The following is a 16,592-nucleotide window of genomic DNA, read 5'->3' as shown; positions in this document are numbered from 1 at the left end:
AGAATTGCAAGAAAATTTGCTTTAAAATAGGAACATTTTCTCTGCCCCCCCATAACAAAATGTGTAGAATTGTAGGAAACAAGCTTTGAACCTGCAGAATGTTCGCTCAGCCACCAAGAGGGGTGTGAACAGTTTGTGTCATGAACAGTGCTTGTGCCAATATAAATAGACATGGCAAGGGCGCAAGATGTTCCCCAATGCTGGAAGGGGGCCTGAATGAAAAGGTTTGGGAACCCCTGTTCTATAGAGCTCGCCAGCTTGTCGTCTTAAAAAACAGAAATTAGCAGTGGTGTAAAGTACTTAAGTACTACTTTAAAGTATTTTTACTTAAGTAGTTTTTTGGGGTCTCTTTACTATTAACATTTTTGACAACTTTTACTTTTACTTAATTCCTAAAGAAAAGCATGTACTTTTTATTCCATACATTTTCCCTGACACCCAAATGTACTCGTTAACTTTTGAATTTGTTTATTTAAAAAAAAAAATAATAATGTATTTCACCTTTATTTAACCAGGTTAACCAGTTGAGAACAAGTTCTCATTTACAACTGCAACCTGGCCAAGATGAAGCAAAGCAGTGTGACAAAAACAACAACACAGAGTTACACATAAACAAACGTACAGTCAATAACACAATAGAAACATCTATGTACAGTGTGGGCAAATGTAGAAGTGTAGGGAGGTAAGGCAATAAAGAGGCCATGGAGGCGAAATAATTACAATTTAGCATTAACCACTGGAGTGATAAATGTGCAGATCATGATGTGCAAGTAGAGATACTGGGGTGCAAAAGAGCCAGAGGATAAGTAACAATATGAATGCTTAGCAGGACAGGAAAATTATCTAATTCACACACTTATCATGAGATCATCCCTACGGCCTCTGATCTGGTGGACTCACTAAACCAGTGGTGGGAAAACCTTTTGGCTCAGTGGCCAAATCGGGATTTTGAAATTCAATTGAGGGCCGCATTTTTTGGATGACCAATTGTTAGTTAAAATCTATTTGCTGGGGCCTTCCGAGTGGCGCAGCGGTCTAAGGTCACTACAGACCCGAGTTCGATCCCAGGCTGTGTCACAGCTGGCTGTGACTGGGAAAGCCATGAGACGGCGCACAATTGGCCCAGCGTCATCTGGGGTAAGAGAGTGTTTGGCAGGCTGAGATTTCCTTGTCCCATCGCGCTCTAGCGACTCCTGTGGCGGCCGGGTGCATGCACGCTGACATGGCCGCAAGGTGTACGGTATTTCCTCCGACACATTGGTTCGACTGGCTTCCGGGTTAAGCATGCATTGTGTCAAGAAGCAGTGCAGCTTGGCTGGGCCGTGTTTTGGAAGACGCAAGGCTCTCAACTAGATGTTGACCGATTAATTAGGGCCGATTTCAAGTTTTCATAACAATTGCAAATTGGTATTTTTGGGCGCCAATTTTGCAGATTTTTTATATATTTAATTTTTTACACCTTTATTTAATCTTTATTTAACTAGGCAAGTCAGTTAAGAACACATTCTTATTTTAAATGACGGCCTAGGAACGAGGCAGAACGACAGATTTTTTACCTTGTCAGCTCGGGGGACCTTATCTTGCAACCGTACAGTTAACTAGTCCAACGCTCTAACCACCTGCCTCACGAGGAGCCTGCCTGTTACGCGAATGCAGTAAGCCAAGGTAAGTTGCAAACTAGCATTAAACTTATCTTATAAAAAACAATCAATCAACGACTGTCGTTGCTCCAATGTGTCCTTAACCATAAACATCAATGCCTTTCTTAAACTCAATACACAATTATATGTTTTTAAACCTGCATATTTAGCTAAAATAAATCCAGGTTAGCAGGCAATATTAACCAGGTGAAATTGTGTCACTTCTCTTGCGTTCATTGCACACAGAGTCAGGGTATATGCAACAGTTTGGGCCGCCTGGCTCTTTGCGAACTAATTTGCCAGAATTTTATGTAATTATGACATAACATTGAAGGTTGTGCAATGTAACAGGAATATTTAGACTCATGGATGCCACCCGTTAGATAAAATACGGAACGGAATAAACGTTTCGTTTTTGAGGTGATAGTTTCCGGATTTGACCTAAGGCTCATATTTCTGTGTGTTTAATATAGTTAAGCCTATGATTTGATATTTGATAGAGCAGTCTGACTGAGGGGTGGTAGACAGCAGCAGGCTCGTAATAGTTAAAGGTACAGTGCCTTGCGAAAGTATTCGGCCCCCTTGAACTTTGCGACCTTTTGCCACATTTCAGGCTTCAAACATAAAGATATAAAACTGTATTTTTTTGTGAAGAATCAACAACAAGTGGGACACAATCATGAAGTGGAACGACATTTATTGGATATTTCAAACTTTTTTAACAATTCAAAAACTGAAAAATTGGGCGTGCAAAATTATTCAGCCCCCTTAAGTTAATACTTTGTAGCGCCACCTTTTGCTGCGATTACAGCTGTAAGTCGCTTGGGGTATGTCTCTATCAGTTTTGCACATCGAGAGACTGACATTTTTTCCCATTCCTCCTTGCAAAACAGCTCGAGCTCAGTGAGGTTGGATGGAGAGCATTTGTGAACAGCAGTTTTCAGTTCTTTCCACAGATTCTCGATTGGATTCAGGTCTGGACTTTGACTTGGCCATTCTAACACCTAGATATGTTTATTTTTGAACCATTCCATTGTAGATTTTGCTTTATGTTTTGGATCATTGTCTTGTTGGAAGACAAATCTCCGTCCCAGTCTCAGGTCTTTTGCAGACTCCATCAGGTTTTCTTCCAGAATGGTCCTGTATTTGGCTCCATCCATCTCCCCATCAATTTTAACCATCTTCCCTGTCCCTGCTGAAGAAAAGCAGGCCCAAACCATGATGCTGCCACCACCATGTTTGACAGTGGGGATGGTGTATTCAGGGTGATGAGCTGTGTTGCTTTTACGCCAAACATAACATTTTGCATTGTTGCCAAAAAGTTCAATTTTGGTTTCATCTGACCAGAGCACCTTCTTCCACATGTTTGGTGTGTCTCCCAGGTGGCTTGTGGCAAACTTTAAACAACACTTTTTATGGATATCTTTAAGAAATGGCTTTCTTCTTGCCACTCTTCCATAAAGGCCAGATTTGTGCAATACACGACTGATTGTTGTCCTATGGACAGAGTCTCCCACCTCAGCTGTAGATCTATGCAGTTCATCCAGAGTGATCATGGGCCTCTTGGCTGCATCTCTGATCAGTCTTCTCCTTGTATGAGCTGAAAGTTTAGAGGGATGGCCAGGTCTTGGTAGATTTGCAGTGGTCTGATACTCCTTCCATTTCAATATTATCGCTTGCACAGTGCTCCTTGGGATGTTTAAAGCTTGGGAAATCTTTTTGTATCCAAATCCGCCTTTAAACTTCTTCACAACAGTATCTCGGACCTGCCTGATGTGTTCCTTGTTCTTCATGATGCTCTCTGCGCTTTTAACGGACCTCTGAGACTATCACAGTGCAGGTGCATTTATACGGAGACTTGATTACACACAGGTGGATTGTATTTATCATCATTAGTCATTTAGGTCAACATTGGATCATTCAGAGATCCTCACTGAATTTCTGGAGAGAGTTCGCTGCACTGAAATTAAAGGGGCTGAATAATTTTGCACGCCCAATTTTTCAGTTTTTGAATTGTTAAAAAAGTTTGAAATATCCAATAAATGTCGTTCCACTTCATGATTGTGTCCCACTTGTTGTTGATTCTTCACAAAAAAATACAGTTTTATGTTTGAAGCCTGAAATGTGGCAAAAGGTCGCAAAGTTCAAGGGGGCCGAATACTTTCGCAAGGCACTGTATATGGTTTAGAGAGAAATAGTCGACGCGTTATAATTCCTGTAATAACTTGCGGCTGAACTTGAAAGGGGTTCCTTCGTTATTTTACCGTTCATGTCTTCCATAGAGAATGTCTTGATCTACTTCAAATAAGGTCTGTGTTTCGTGCTTAAACCGCCTTGGCGTTTTGACACCCGTGTAAATCTCACTAGGATAAGGTAACGTTTGTCAAAATATTTTCATAAATCCAATCTTCACTTATATTTAGCCAATATTGATCAGAGTTACCTTGTCCTATGGATATCTACACAGTTATAAAATTGGCAAGGTGGTGTAAGCCTACACGAAACACAGACATTATTTTAAGTGAATCTAAAAATATCCTAATGAATGAAGGAACCGCTTTTCAGATTTTGCTAGAAGGTCTCCTGGGAATTATGACTCGCACTTTGGTAGTCAATTCTTACCATGTCCATTATTAAAATAGGATTTCCTGCATATAGAAATTACAGTTTTTGTTTTCAACATTCATCACAGGCAACTTAAAATATTTTTATTCAAACAGTTGAGAGTATTTGTCTCCTAAGCAGACTCTTCAGTATCATTGTCACTTCAGAGCTGTGTGTGTTTTACAGATGGCAGAGAAAAGCAGAGCACCAGTGTGAAACTATTACATGGAATTGGCACCAGGGAAAGCAAGGTGTCTTATTTGCGATAAAGATGTAAGCATGGGGTCAGCAACGGCTAAATCAAAAAGTACCACCAACCTGTGGAATCACCTTAAGAACACCCATCCAAAAGCCAATAATATGTATTATATTAAGTTAAAATAAAAGTGTTCATTGTTCATTCAGTATTGTTGCAATTGTCATTATTACAAAAATGTGTACGTACATACATATATACATATATATATATATACATATACACATATACATACACACACACTTTAGAAATCGGTCGATTAATCGGTATCGGCCTTTTTTTTGGTCCTCCAATAATCGGTATCGCCGTTGAAAAATCATAATCGGTCGACCTCTACTCTCAACCTTCACCTCTCCAGAGTCCGTACGGGAGTTGCAGCGATTGGACAAAACTGTAACTACCAATTGGATACAGCCCTGCACCCCCCACAGCAACTTGCCCAAACCTCCCGCATTTCTCCTTCACCCAAATCCAGATAGCTGATGTTCTGAAAGAGTTGCAAAATCTGGACCCCTACAAATCAGCCGGGCTAGACAATCTGGACCCTCTATTTCTAAAATTATCCGCCTCAATTGTTGCAACCCCTATTACTAGCCTGTTCAACCTCTCTTTCGTATAGTCTGAGATCCCCAAAGATTGGAAACCTGTCGCAGTCATCCCCCTCTTAAAAAGGGGGAGACACTCTAGACCCAAACTGTTACAGACCTATATCTATCCTACCCTGCCTTTCTAAGGTCTTTCGAAAGTCAAGTTAACAAACAGATCACCGAACATTTTGAATCCCACTGTACCTTCTCCGCTACGCAATCTTGTTTCCGAGCTGGTCATGGGTGCACCTCAACCACGCTCAAGGTCCTAAACGATATCATAACCGCCATCGATAAAAGACAATACTGTGCAGCCGTATTCATCGACCTGGCCAAGGCTTTCGACTTTGTCAATCACAACATTCTTATCGGCAGACTCAACAGCCTAGGTTTCTCAAATGACTGCCTCGCCTGGTTTACCAACGACTTCTCAGACAGAGATCAGTGTGTCAAACCGGAAGGCCTGTTGTCCGGACCTCTGGCAGTCTCAATGGGGGTGCCCACGGGGTTCAATTCTCGGGCCGACTCTTTTCTCTGTATACATCAATGATGTCGCTCTTGCTGCTGGTGATTCTCTGATCCACCTCTACGCAGACGACACCATTCTGTATACATCTGGCCCTTCTTTGGACACTGTTAACTAACCTCCAGACGGGCTTCAATGCCATACAACTCTCCTTCCATAGCCTCCAACTGCTCTTAAATGCAAGTAAAACTAAATACATGATCTTCAACTGATCGCTGCCCGCACCTGTCCAACCGTCCAGCATCACTACTCAGGACGGTTCTGACTTAGAATATATGGACAATTACAAATACCTAGGTGTCTGGTTAGACTGTAAACTCTCCTTCCAGACTCACATTAAGCATCGCCAATCCAAAATTAAATCTAGAATCGGCTTACTATTTCGCAACAAAGCATCCTTCACTCATGCTGCCAAACATACCCTCATAAAACTAACTATCCTACCGATCCTTGAATTCGGCAATGTCAGTTACAAAATAGCCTCCAACACTCTACTCAGCAAATTGGATGCAGTCTATCACAGTGCCATCTGTTTTGTCACCAAAGCCCCATATACTACCCACCACTGCGACCTGTATGCTCTTGTTGGCTAGCCCTCGCTTCATGTTCGTCGCCAAACCCACTGGCTCCAAGGCTTTGCTAGGTAAAGCCCAGCCATATCTCAGCTCACTGATCACCATAGCACAACCCACCCGTAGCAAACGCTCCAGCAGGTATATTTCACTGGTCACCCCAAAGCCTATTCCTCCTCTGGCCACCCTTCCATACAGTTCTCTGCTGCCAATGACTGGTACGAATTGCAAAAATCACTGAAGCTGGAGACTCATATCTCCCTCAATAACTTTAAGCAACAGCTGTCAAAGCATCTCACAGATCACTGCACCTGTACATAGCCCATCTGTATTTTGCTCCTTTGCACCCCAGTTTCTCCACTTGCACATTCATCTTCTGCACATCTATCACTCCAGTGTTTAATTGCTGAATTCTAATTACATCGCCACCATGGCTTATTTATTGCCTTACCTCCCTAATCTTACCTCATTTGCACACACTGTATATAGATTTTTTCCTATTGTGTTATTGACTGTACGTTTGTTTATTCCATGTGTAACTGTTGTGTGTGTCGCACTGCTTTGCTTTATCTTGGCCAATTCGCAGTTGTAAATGAGAACTTGTTCTCAACTGGCCTACCAGGTTAAATAAAAGGTGAATAATATATATATATATATATATTTTTTTAAGTTTGTAAATTATGTCTGAGAGTTGGAGCGTGCCTGGCACAAAAAAAAAACTACAAAACGTGTCCGTCTGCTTTGCCTAATATAAGTACATGTTAGCGATTACATTTACTTTTGATACTTAAGTTTATTTAAAACCAAATACTTTTACTCAAGTAGTTATCTTCTTCAGGCTAGGGTCATTTTTTTTTATCAATTTCCACCTGACTGACGTGCCCAAAGTAAAGTGCCTGTCACTCAGGCCCAGAAGCCAGGATGAGCATATAATTGGTACCAATGGATAAAATAAGGGCTGAGGTTAACACAGGTTTAAGGCTCATAATGCATGTTTCGGTTCGGCTGGCAGACCTTCACCTGGAAAACGAGGGGGGGAAAGCAACAATAGTACTGTTTGTCCATCTTGATACACCGTTCCTCAAAATAGTCAGACTTAATCAAAGATAATTTATGAAATCTGTAATTCAATTTGACGTTTTTGCCGTAGAGATCTTAGTCGCGCAATTTTACATCTAATTAAGATGTTTGATGCAGTTTTTTTTTTTCATAGTATTTCTCAAGTGGAAAAAAAATACATGAAAACAACTCGAAGTTGTCATAATTGAATGACAAACATTCAATTGAAGAATCCCTAATGTTGACCAATGACCGACGAAGGGGCGTAGACTTCGACTTGCTTTTAGAAAAGATGTCCTTTGTTTTCATTAACGTAGCTACACAAAAGCTTCAAAATTCACAAAAAGTGACTTTAGGTGATGACGATTATCTATTAGAACTAAACGTATAAGATTTCTTAAGCCTTTGTTTACCAGGCCTTATTTTCGGCTTTAATCTCATACCCCCATTAAAATTCCCTACGGCATTAACTAACGAGCCACGGCGGGCATCCGCGTTCTTAGTGCCTACAAAAAGACGCCATTACTATTACTCTCTATTACAGACATTAATAGCGAATATATTTATAACTCCTCTTCTGCCTGTGGTAATAGCTAGCTAACGTTACTTACTTCGTAAGTCTCTAAAGGACATCGTTTGTTCGTGTTGTGGCACTCAATCACACAAGGAAGTCTTCTGGATCCTGAGAGATTTAAGAAAAATCAGATACGGCCTTATGCTACCAAAGTCAACGATTCAACTGTGGTGGCATCATCACTAACGTTACTTTAGCTAGCCAACTACGTTAACATGAGCCAAATCAGAAACACGACATAATGTAACTATTTACATTAACTATACACTTCGAGCAATACACCTAGTTGATATCATATTTGCTGCATAATGTTCTTAAAAGTTGCACACTATAACACAATACCTTAGCAAGGAAGTTTAAACACGATTTACCTTATCTTGGGTGTTAGATTGGTTAGCTTCTTCTATGAGGTATAGCTTGTTAGCTATCTGGCAACAACAAAAAATATGCTTGCCCGTCTCTATGGAATCCAATACTACGGAATCATAGAGGAGACAAACCTGGCGGTTTTAATGGAACTTATTCTCATAATTTAGCTAAAAATAAGTTTGTAGCTGGAAAAATGATAATGTCGTTATTATTATAATAATAAAGTTTATAGTCGATATAGTTTAATTGTCATCACGTCAGCTTTGTATAGCCAAATAGCCTACATAGGTTAATTATATAGTTGGTTGAAATCAAATCAATTCTATGCTTAGATTATAGGGGTTTTGAATTTACATTGCATGCATTATAATAATTGGCCTCAATCCCTAGAATATTATATTTCAACCGGGTATCAACTGTCGGTATTGGTGCACTCATGGTACGTACGCAGTTTTCTGTATGTATAATGCTGCCACTGGACTGCTACAGGTGCACTGCATCTCAGCGCCAGTCTTTCGACAAGAGGCAGCATCTCTACTTGAAGGTACAGTATCTTTATCTACTCTATATATTGTACTCTATTTTATGTACCATGTTTGTTTAGCTATGTATTAAACTGTTCTTACTTTATAGTTGATGTTGTAAAGGTAGGTTACTGTTGGCAAACTTTAATGTGACGTGCATATAATCAATGTTCTTCAATATAAGAACATTGTGGGCACTTGTAAAAAAAAATATATATAATAATGGATGGTGGACTACAGCAATTAAGAATGGATCTGTTGTTGATTAAATTATATACCGGCATAAATACCCTTCATTGCAATGAAAATATGATAATTCCTTTTTATTTGCAAGGGCAGAAATATACCTATTTGCTTGTGAAAATGTAATGTATTTGCGAGGGCAGAAATATAATACATTCTACTGTATATAGAATAAATTATATTTCTGTGCATTTGCTCTATTCTTTTTACCTTTTGTTGGTATCCCACTTGATGGTATGTATAATTTCACAAAGTTTATGGTATAGTTGCAATCACAATTTGTTTGATTTACTGAAACCTACTGAAATGTAAAACTACTGAACTACAGCAACACCTGCTTTTTATGAACAAATGATCTCATTGTAAATGTGAACCTGTGCGGACTCCATAGGTGTTCTTTTGCTTTACCTGTTGTAATGCCATTATTAAGGGTTTGAAGTTGTGATTACCTCTTATTATAATTTTTTGAGTTGAAAAACAATATCTTAAAGAAGTTACAGTCATGTGAAATACAGTAGAATAGACCCGAATACAATGTAACTTTATTGTTCATTGGTACTTTGTTTTCTCAGGGTAGGTGTAAAAATGATTGACACCCCTGTTTTCAATACCTTTCCATACCTCACCTTGCAAGCATAATGGCAATAAGCCTTTATCTAAAGTGTTTTATGAGTTGGAGACAATTCCTCTGTACAGAATCTTTCCAGATCCTTGATATGTGCTTGGAGTTATTGTCTTGCAGGAATATCCAATGTTTTGGGCCAAAAAATCCTGGTACTGGGTAAAGTTCATGAAGTCGTTGACTTTAACAGGGACCCTAGGACCAGTGGAAGAAAAATAGCCTCATAATATATTTTCTGCATTCTCATTTCAGCATCAAACCCACCACTGGCGTGCGTAGCCAAAGAGCTCTATTTTCACTACCCTCAGCGAGGTAGTTAGAAACAGCAAGCATCCAGTTTTCAGGGGCAAAGCAGAGAAGAGGAAAAGCCTGAAAACCAGATGCTTCCAGTTTATTGCGTCCCCACTCAGGTGTTTCTATATTATACTGAACAACAATATAAACGCAACATGTAAAGTGTTGGTCCCGTGTTTCATGAGCTGAAATAAAAGAGCCCAGAAATTGTCCATATGCTCAAAAAGCTTATTTCTTTCAAATGTTGCACAAATTTGTTTACTCCCTGTTAGTGAGCATTTTTCCATTTCCAAGATAATCCATCCACCTGAGAGGTGTTGCAAATCAAGAAGCTGATTAAACAGCATGATCATTACACAGGTGCACCTCTGCCACTTTAAAATGTGCATTTTTGTCACACAACACAATACCACAGATGTTTTGAGACTGCAGAAAGGTGTGGCTCAGTGTGGCTCGGTTGGTAAAACATGGCCCTTGCAACACCAGGGTTGTGGTTTTGATTCCCACGGGGGACCAGTATTGGAAAAAAGTATGAAAATGTATGCACTCACTACTGTAAGTCGCTCTGGATAAGAGTGTCTGCTAAATGACTAAAATGTAAATGTAAGCTGTTGCAAGAGAATTTCTCTACCATAAGCCACCTCCAACGTCATTTTAGATCATTTCGCAGTACATCCAGCCGGCCTCACAACCGCAGACCACATGTAACCACACCAGCCCAGGACCTCCACATTCGGCTTCTTGACTTGCAGGATTGTCTGAGACCAGCCACCCGGACTGTGGAACAGAAGAATTTCTGCACAAACTGTCAGAAACCGTCTCAGGGAAGCTTATCTGCGTGCTCATCATCCTCACCGGGGTCTTGACCTGACTCCAGTTCGGGGTTGTAAGACTTCAGTGGGCAAATGCTCACCTTTGATGGTCATTGGCACGCTGGAGAAGTGTGCTCTTCACCGATGAATCCCGATTTCAACTGTACCTGGCAGATGGCAGACAATGGCGTGTATGGCGATGTGTGGGCAAGTGATTCGCTGATGTCACAGTTGTGAACAGAGTGCCCCATGACGGCGGTGGGGTTATGTTATGGGCAGGCATAAGCTACGGACAACAAACACGATTGTATTTTATCAATGTTCATTTGAATGCACAGAGATACCGTGTCGAGATCCTGAGGCACATTGTTGTGCCATTCATCCGCCGGCATCACCTCATGTTTCAGAATGATCAAATCTAATTTTATTGGCCATATGCACATATTTAGCAGATGTTATTGCGGGTGTAGCGAAATGCTTGTGTTCTTAGCTCCAACAGTGCAGTAGTATCTAACGATTCACAACATTACACACATCTAAAAGTAAAAGAATGGAATTAATAAATATATAAATATTAGGATGAGCAATGTCGGAGTGGCATTGACTCAAATACAGTAGAATAGAGTACAGTATATACATATGAAATTAGTCAAACAGAATGTAAACATTACTAAAGTGACTAGTGTTCCATTATTAAAGTGACCAGTGATTCCATGTCTATGTATATGTGGCAGCAGCCTCTAAGGTGCAGGGTTGAGTAACCGGGTGGAAGCCGGGCTAGTAATGGCTATTTAACGGTCTGATGGCCTTGAGATAGAAGCTGTTTTTCAGTCTCTCGGTCCCAGCTTTGATGCATGTGTACTGACCTCGCCTTCTGGATGATAGCGGGGTGAACAGGCCGTGGCTCGTTGTGGTTGATGTCCTTGATGATTTTCTTTGGCCTTCCTGTGACATTGGGTGCTGTAGGTGTCCTGCAGGGCAGGCAGTGCCTTCTTCACCACCTTGCCACCACCCCACACTGTTGCGCCTTCTTCACCACACCGTCTGTTTGGGTGGACCATTTCAGATAGTCAGTGATGTGTACGCCGAGGAACTTGAAGTTTTTCAACTTCTCCACTGTGGTCCCGTCGATTTGGATAGGGGCGTGCTCCCTCTGCTGTTTCCTGAAATCCACGATCAGCTCCTTCGTTTTGTTGACATTGAGAGGTTATTTTCCTGACAACCACTCTGCCAGGGCCCTCACCTCCTCCCTGTAGGCTGTCTCGTCATTGTTCGTAATTAGGCCTACTACTGTTGTGTCGTCTGCAAACTTGATGATTGAGTTGGAGGTGTGCGTGGCCACGCTGTCATTGGTGAACAGGGAGTACAGGAGGGGGCTGAGCACACACCCTTGTGGGGCCCCTGTGTTGAAGATCAGCGAAGTGGAGGTGTTGTTTCCTACCTTCACCACCTGGGGGCGGCCCATTAGGAAGTCCAGGACCCAGTTGCACAGGGCGGGGTTCAGACCCAGTGTGCAGTGCGATGGTGATTGCATCATCTGTGGATCTATTGGGGCGGTATACAAATTGAAGTGGGTCTAGGGTGTCAGATAAGGTAGAGGTCATATGATCCTCAAAGCACTTCATGAAGACAGAAGTGAGTGCTACGGGATGATACTCATTTAGTTCAGTTTCCTTTGCTTTCTTGGGTGCAGGAACGATGGTGGACATCTTGAAGCAAATGGGGACAGCAGACTGGCATAGGAAGAGATTGAATATGTCAGTAAACACTCCAGCCAGCTGGTCTGCCCATGCTCTGAGGACGCGACAAGGGATGCTGTCTGGGCGGTAGCCTTGCAAGGGTTAACACACTTAAATGCCCTACTCACGTCGGCCACGGAGAATGGGACCCACAGTCCTTGGGAGCGGGCCGCTTCAATGGCACTGTGTAATCATCAAAGCAGGTGAATAAGGTATTTAGGCCTCCAGAGTGGAGCAGCAGTCTAAGGCACTGCATCGCAGTGCTAGAGGCGTCACTACAGATCCGGGTTCGAATCCAAGCTGTGTCGCAGCCGGCCGCTACACTGGGAGACCCATGAGACTGCACACAATTGGCCCAGCATTGTCCGGGTTAGGGGAGGGTTTGGCCAGCCGGGATGTTGCGCTTTCAATTTTGCGCAAATGCTGCCATCTATCCACGTTTTTTGGTTTGGGTGTATTTTAATAGTCACACTGGGAACAACATCCTCTACACACTTCCTGATTAACTCAGTCACCGTGTCAATGTTATTCTCAGAGGCTGACCAGAACATATCCCAGTCCGTGTGATTAAAACAATTTTGAAGCATCGATTTCCGATTGGTCAGAACAGTGTTAAATAGACCTTAGCACAGGCACTCAAAAAAAAAAATCTGCCTATAGGAAGGGAAGAGCAAAATGGAGTAGTAATCTGATTTGCCGAAGGGAGGTCTGGGGAGGGCCTTGTAGCCATCCCGGAAGGGGGAGTAACATTGGTCAAGTGTTTTTGTCCAGCAAGTGCTAGAGGCAATGTGTTGATAGAACTTCGGCAGCGTTTTCCTCAAATTTGTTTTGTTAAAATGCAGGCAAGGATCTGTACACAATTCCTGAATTCTGAAAATGTCCTTGTTCTTCCTTGGCCTGCATATTCAACAGACAGTCATTGAGCATGTTTGCGATGCTCTGGATCGAATGTACGACAGCGTGTTCCAGTTCCCACCAATATCCAGCAACTTCGCACAGCCATTGAAGAGGAGTGGGACAACATTCCGCAAGCCACAATCCAAAGCCTGATCAACTCTATGCAAAGGAGATGTGTTGCGCTGCATGTGGCAAATGGTGGTCACACCAGATACTGACTGGTTTTCTGATCCACACCAATACTTTTTTTTAAGGTATCTGTGACAAACCGATGCATATCTGTGTTCCCAGTCATGTGAAATCCATAGATTAGGGCCTAATGAATTTATTTAAATTGACTGATTTTCTTATATGAACTGTAACTCAGTAAAATCTTTGAAATTGTTGCATGTTGTGTTTATAATTTTGTTCTGTGTAGGTTACTCTAACACAAGTGTCAAAAAAAAGTATGTGAACCCTTTGGAACTACCTGGATTTCTGCATAAATTAGTCATAACATTTGATCTGATCTTCATCTTAGTCACAGCAATAGACAAACACAGTGTGCATAAACTAATAACACACAAATTATTGTATTTTTCTTGTTCGATATTGAATACATCATGTTGAATACACTCACAGTGTAGGTTGGAAAAAGATTGTGAACCCCTAGGCTAATGACTTTTCCAAAAGCTAATTGGATTCAGGAGTCAGCTAACCTGGAGTCCAATCAATGTGATGAGATTGGAGATGTTGGTTAGAGCTGCCCTGCCCTATAAAAAATACTCACAAAATGTGAGTTTGCTATTCACAAGAAGCATTGCCTGATGTGAACCATGCCTCGAACAAAAGAGATATCAGAAGACCTAAGATTAAGAATTGTTGACTGGAAAGGGTTACAAAAGTATCTCTAAAAGCCCTGATGTTCATCAGTCCATGTTAAGATAAATTGTCTATAAATGGAGAAAGTTCAGCACTGTTGTTACTCTCTCTAGGAGTGGCCGTCCTGCAAAGATGACTGCAAGAGCACAGTGCAGAATTCTCTATGCGGTTAAGAAGAATCCTAGAGTGTCAGCTAAAGACCTACAGAAATCTCTGGAACATGTTAACATCTGTTGATGAGTCTACAATATGTAAAACACTAAACAAGAATGGTGTTCATGGGAGGACACCTCGGAAAAACATTGCTGCACGTCTGAAGTTCGCAAAATAGCACCTGGATGTTCCACAGCGCTTCTGGCCAAATATTCTGTGGACAGATTAAACTAAAGTTGAGTTGTTTGGAAGGAACACACAACACAATGTGTGGAGGCAAATAAGGCACAGCACACAAACATCAAAGCCTCATCCCAACTGTAAAGTATGGTGGAGGGAGCGTCATGGTTTGGGACTCCTTTGCTGCCTCAGGGCCTGGACAGCTTGCTATCATCCACAGAAAAATGAATTCCCAAGTTTATCAAGACATTTTGCAGGAGAATGTAAGGCTATCTGTCTGCCAATTGAAGCTCAACAGAATTTGGGTGATGCAACAGGACAACGACCCAAAACACAGAAGTAAATCATAAACAGAATGGCTTCAACAGATGAAAATATGCCTTCTGGAATGACCCAGTCAGAGTCCTGACCTCAACCTGATTTAAAATTCTGTTGCATGACCTGGAGAGCGGTTCACACCAGACATCCTAAGAATATTGCTGAACTGAAACAGTTTGGAAAAGATGAATGGTCCAAAATTCCTCCTGGCCATTGTGCAGGTCTGATCCGCAAATACAGAAAACGTTTGGTTGAGGTTATTGCTGCCAAAGGAGGGTCAACCAGTTATTAAATCCAAGGGTTCACATACTTTTTCCACCCTACACTGTGAATGTTTACGCAGTGTTATCAATAAAAACATGAAAACGTGTAATTGTTTGTATGTTATTAGTTTAAGCAGACTGTGTTTGTCCATTGTTGTGACTTAGATGAAGATCAGATCAAATTTTATTACCAATTTATGCAGAAATCCAGGTATTCCAAAGGGTTCACATATGTTTTCCTGCCACTTGTAAGTGGCCCATGTTTTAACAGACTGGAATGGATTCAATGGAATGGTACTAAACACATCAAACACGTGGTTTCCATGTGGTTGATACCATTCCATTGACTCCATTCCAGCCATTATTATGAGCCGCCCTCCCCTCAGCAGCCTCCACTGCTGTAACATTACCAGGAAATGAGCTCAAAGTTATGTTCATTTAGGAAATCTGTTCCCAAGTATTCCCACGCATAAATATAGAGACATATGTGATCATATCCCAAATGTAATCAAGGTTTGAAATTATTATTATTTTGTCAAATACTATATCTGTTTCGGATTCTTGCGTCGAATTTGCAGTGTACAAATTATTTATAACTATGTTCCGGCCCCTGGACCGTCCGCTCAAGGAAAAATCGTCTGCCTGCTGAATGTAATTGGGGACCCCTGCTCGAACACATACTGCTCAGGGAGCACACAGACATCCACTGTCTTTTGCTATTGTGTCACTCAACAGACCCAAGAGTCTTTCTCTCCATAGGGAACCATTGTTTGAGCTGCCACTGGCAATGACTGTGAAATTGGTCCTGCCAAGAAAGTAAAATCACTAAATGTGATCTGCCAATCTCAGCCCACCAGTGTGTGCTAGTCTGGAGCCCGAAGAGGGTTACTGGTGAGGGTAGGTTCCAGGGTCTGCAGGTGTTTGTCTGGCACAGTGATGAGCATTGTTCCACACAGACTAACTGACTGACTGACTGCAGGGGAGGTCCGTCCACTGAGGATACTCTTACCAGCAGGAGTGGATATTATGTCACCACCCACACAAGTTATGTTGCCACATTCAATTTATCAACAAACTAGCAAACAAATAAGCAAGCAAAACAGTAACCCCCCCCCCCCCTCCCCATCACATCGCCACTGTGGTTATGCACACTCTTGTGTTTTGATTGACTAAGAAATACATTAGCTTTTAGACCTCTTGAGGATTACCTGGGTTTTCTCCGACTGACTCCTAATAGGACCGAAAGGCTCTGCTGGAGCTGGTCTTGGAGCGGGTCTTTTTTTCTTTGTTTTTCTTTCATGTTGTTGTCTTCACAAGTGTACCATTCCTTATCTACTGTAGCCTTATCCTGTCGTTGCAGGGATTGAGTTGCTATGGTGGCAATTGAACGGTATTGGAGGTATACAAAGCAATCAATGCAATGCAGGTAAAGAGACGCCGCGAGAGAGGCCAACGTGCGGGCACCCTGACGACACTACGTTGGCGAGTAAATAAACCGC

General features: G+C 41.7%; 1 protein-coding gene across 2 annotated transcripts in view; it reads right to left on the bottom strand.

Moving 5' to 3' along the window:
• ift38 (intraflagellar transport 38) overlaps positions 1 to 8,617 on the bottom strand; it is a 29,812-nt gene extending 21,195 nt beyond the window's left edge. The window contains exons 1-2 of one of the 2 annotated variants that reach the window (XM_021565185.3): positions 8,190 to 8,617; positions 7,856 to 7,926 (exon numbers count right to left, since the gene is read on the bottom strand). In XM_021565185.3, the coding sequence (XP_021420860.1) occupies positions 7,856 to 7,877 (22 nt within the window). In that variant the 5' untranslated portion in view covers positions 7,878 to 7,926; positions 8,190 to 8,617. The remainder of the gene's footprint in view (positions 1 to 7,855; positions 7,927 to 8,189) is intronic. The other variant, XM_090202211.1, reaches the window with a different exon arrangement.
• Between the last annotated feature and the right edge of the window lie 7,975 nt (positions 8,618 to 16,592).

This window comes from Oncorhynchus mykiss, chromosome 16, assembly GCF_057628025.1.
Source record: "Oncorhynchus mykiss isolate SJ-2025 chromosome 16, ASM5762802v1, whole genome shotgun sequence".
Classification (NCBI taxonomy): domain Eukaryota; kingdom Metazoa; phylum Chordata; class Actinopteri; order Salmoniformes; family Salmonidae; genus Oncorhynchus; species Oncorhynchus mykiss.
Note: the sequence above shows the minus strand (reverse complement) of the source record. Positions and strands in the feature narration are given on the sequence as shown.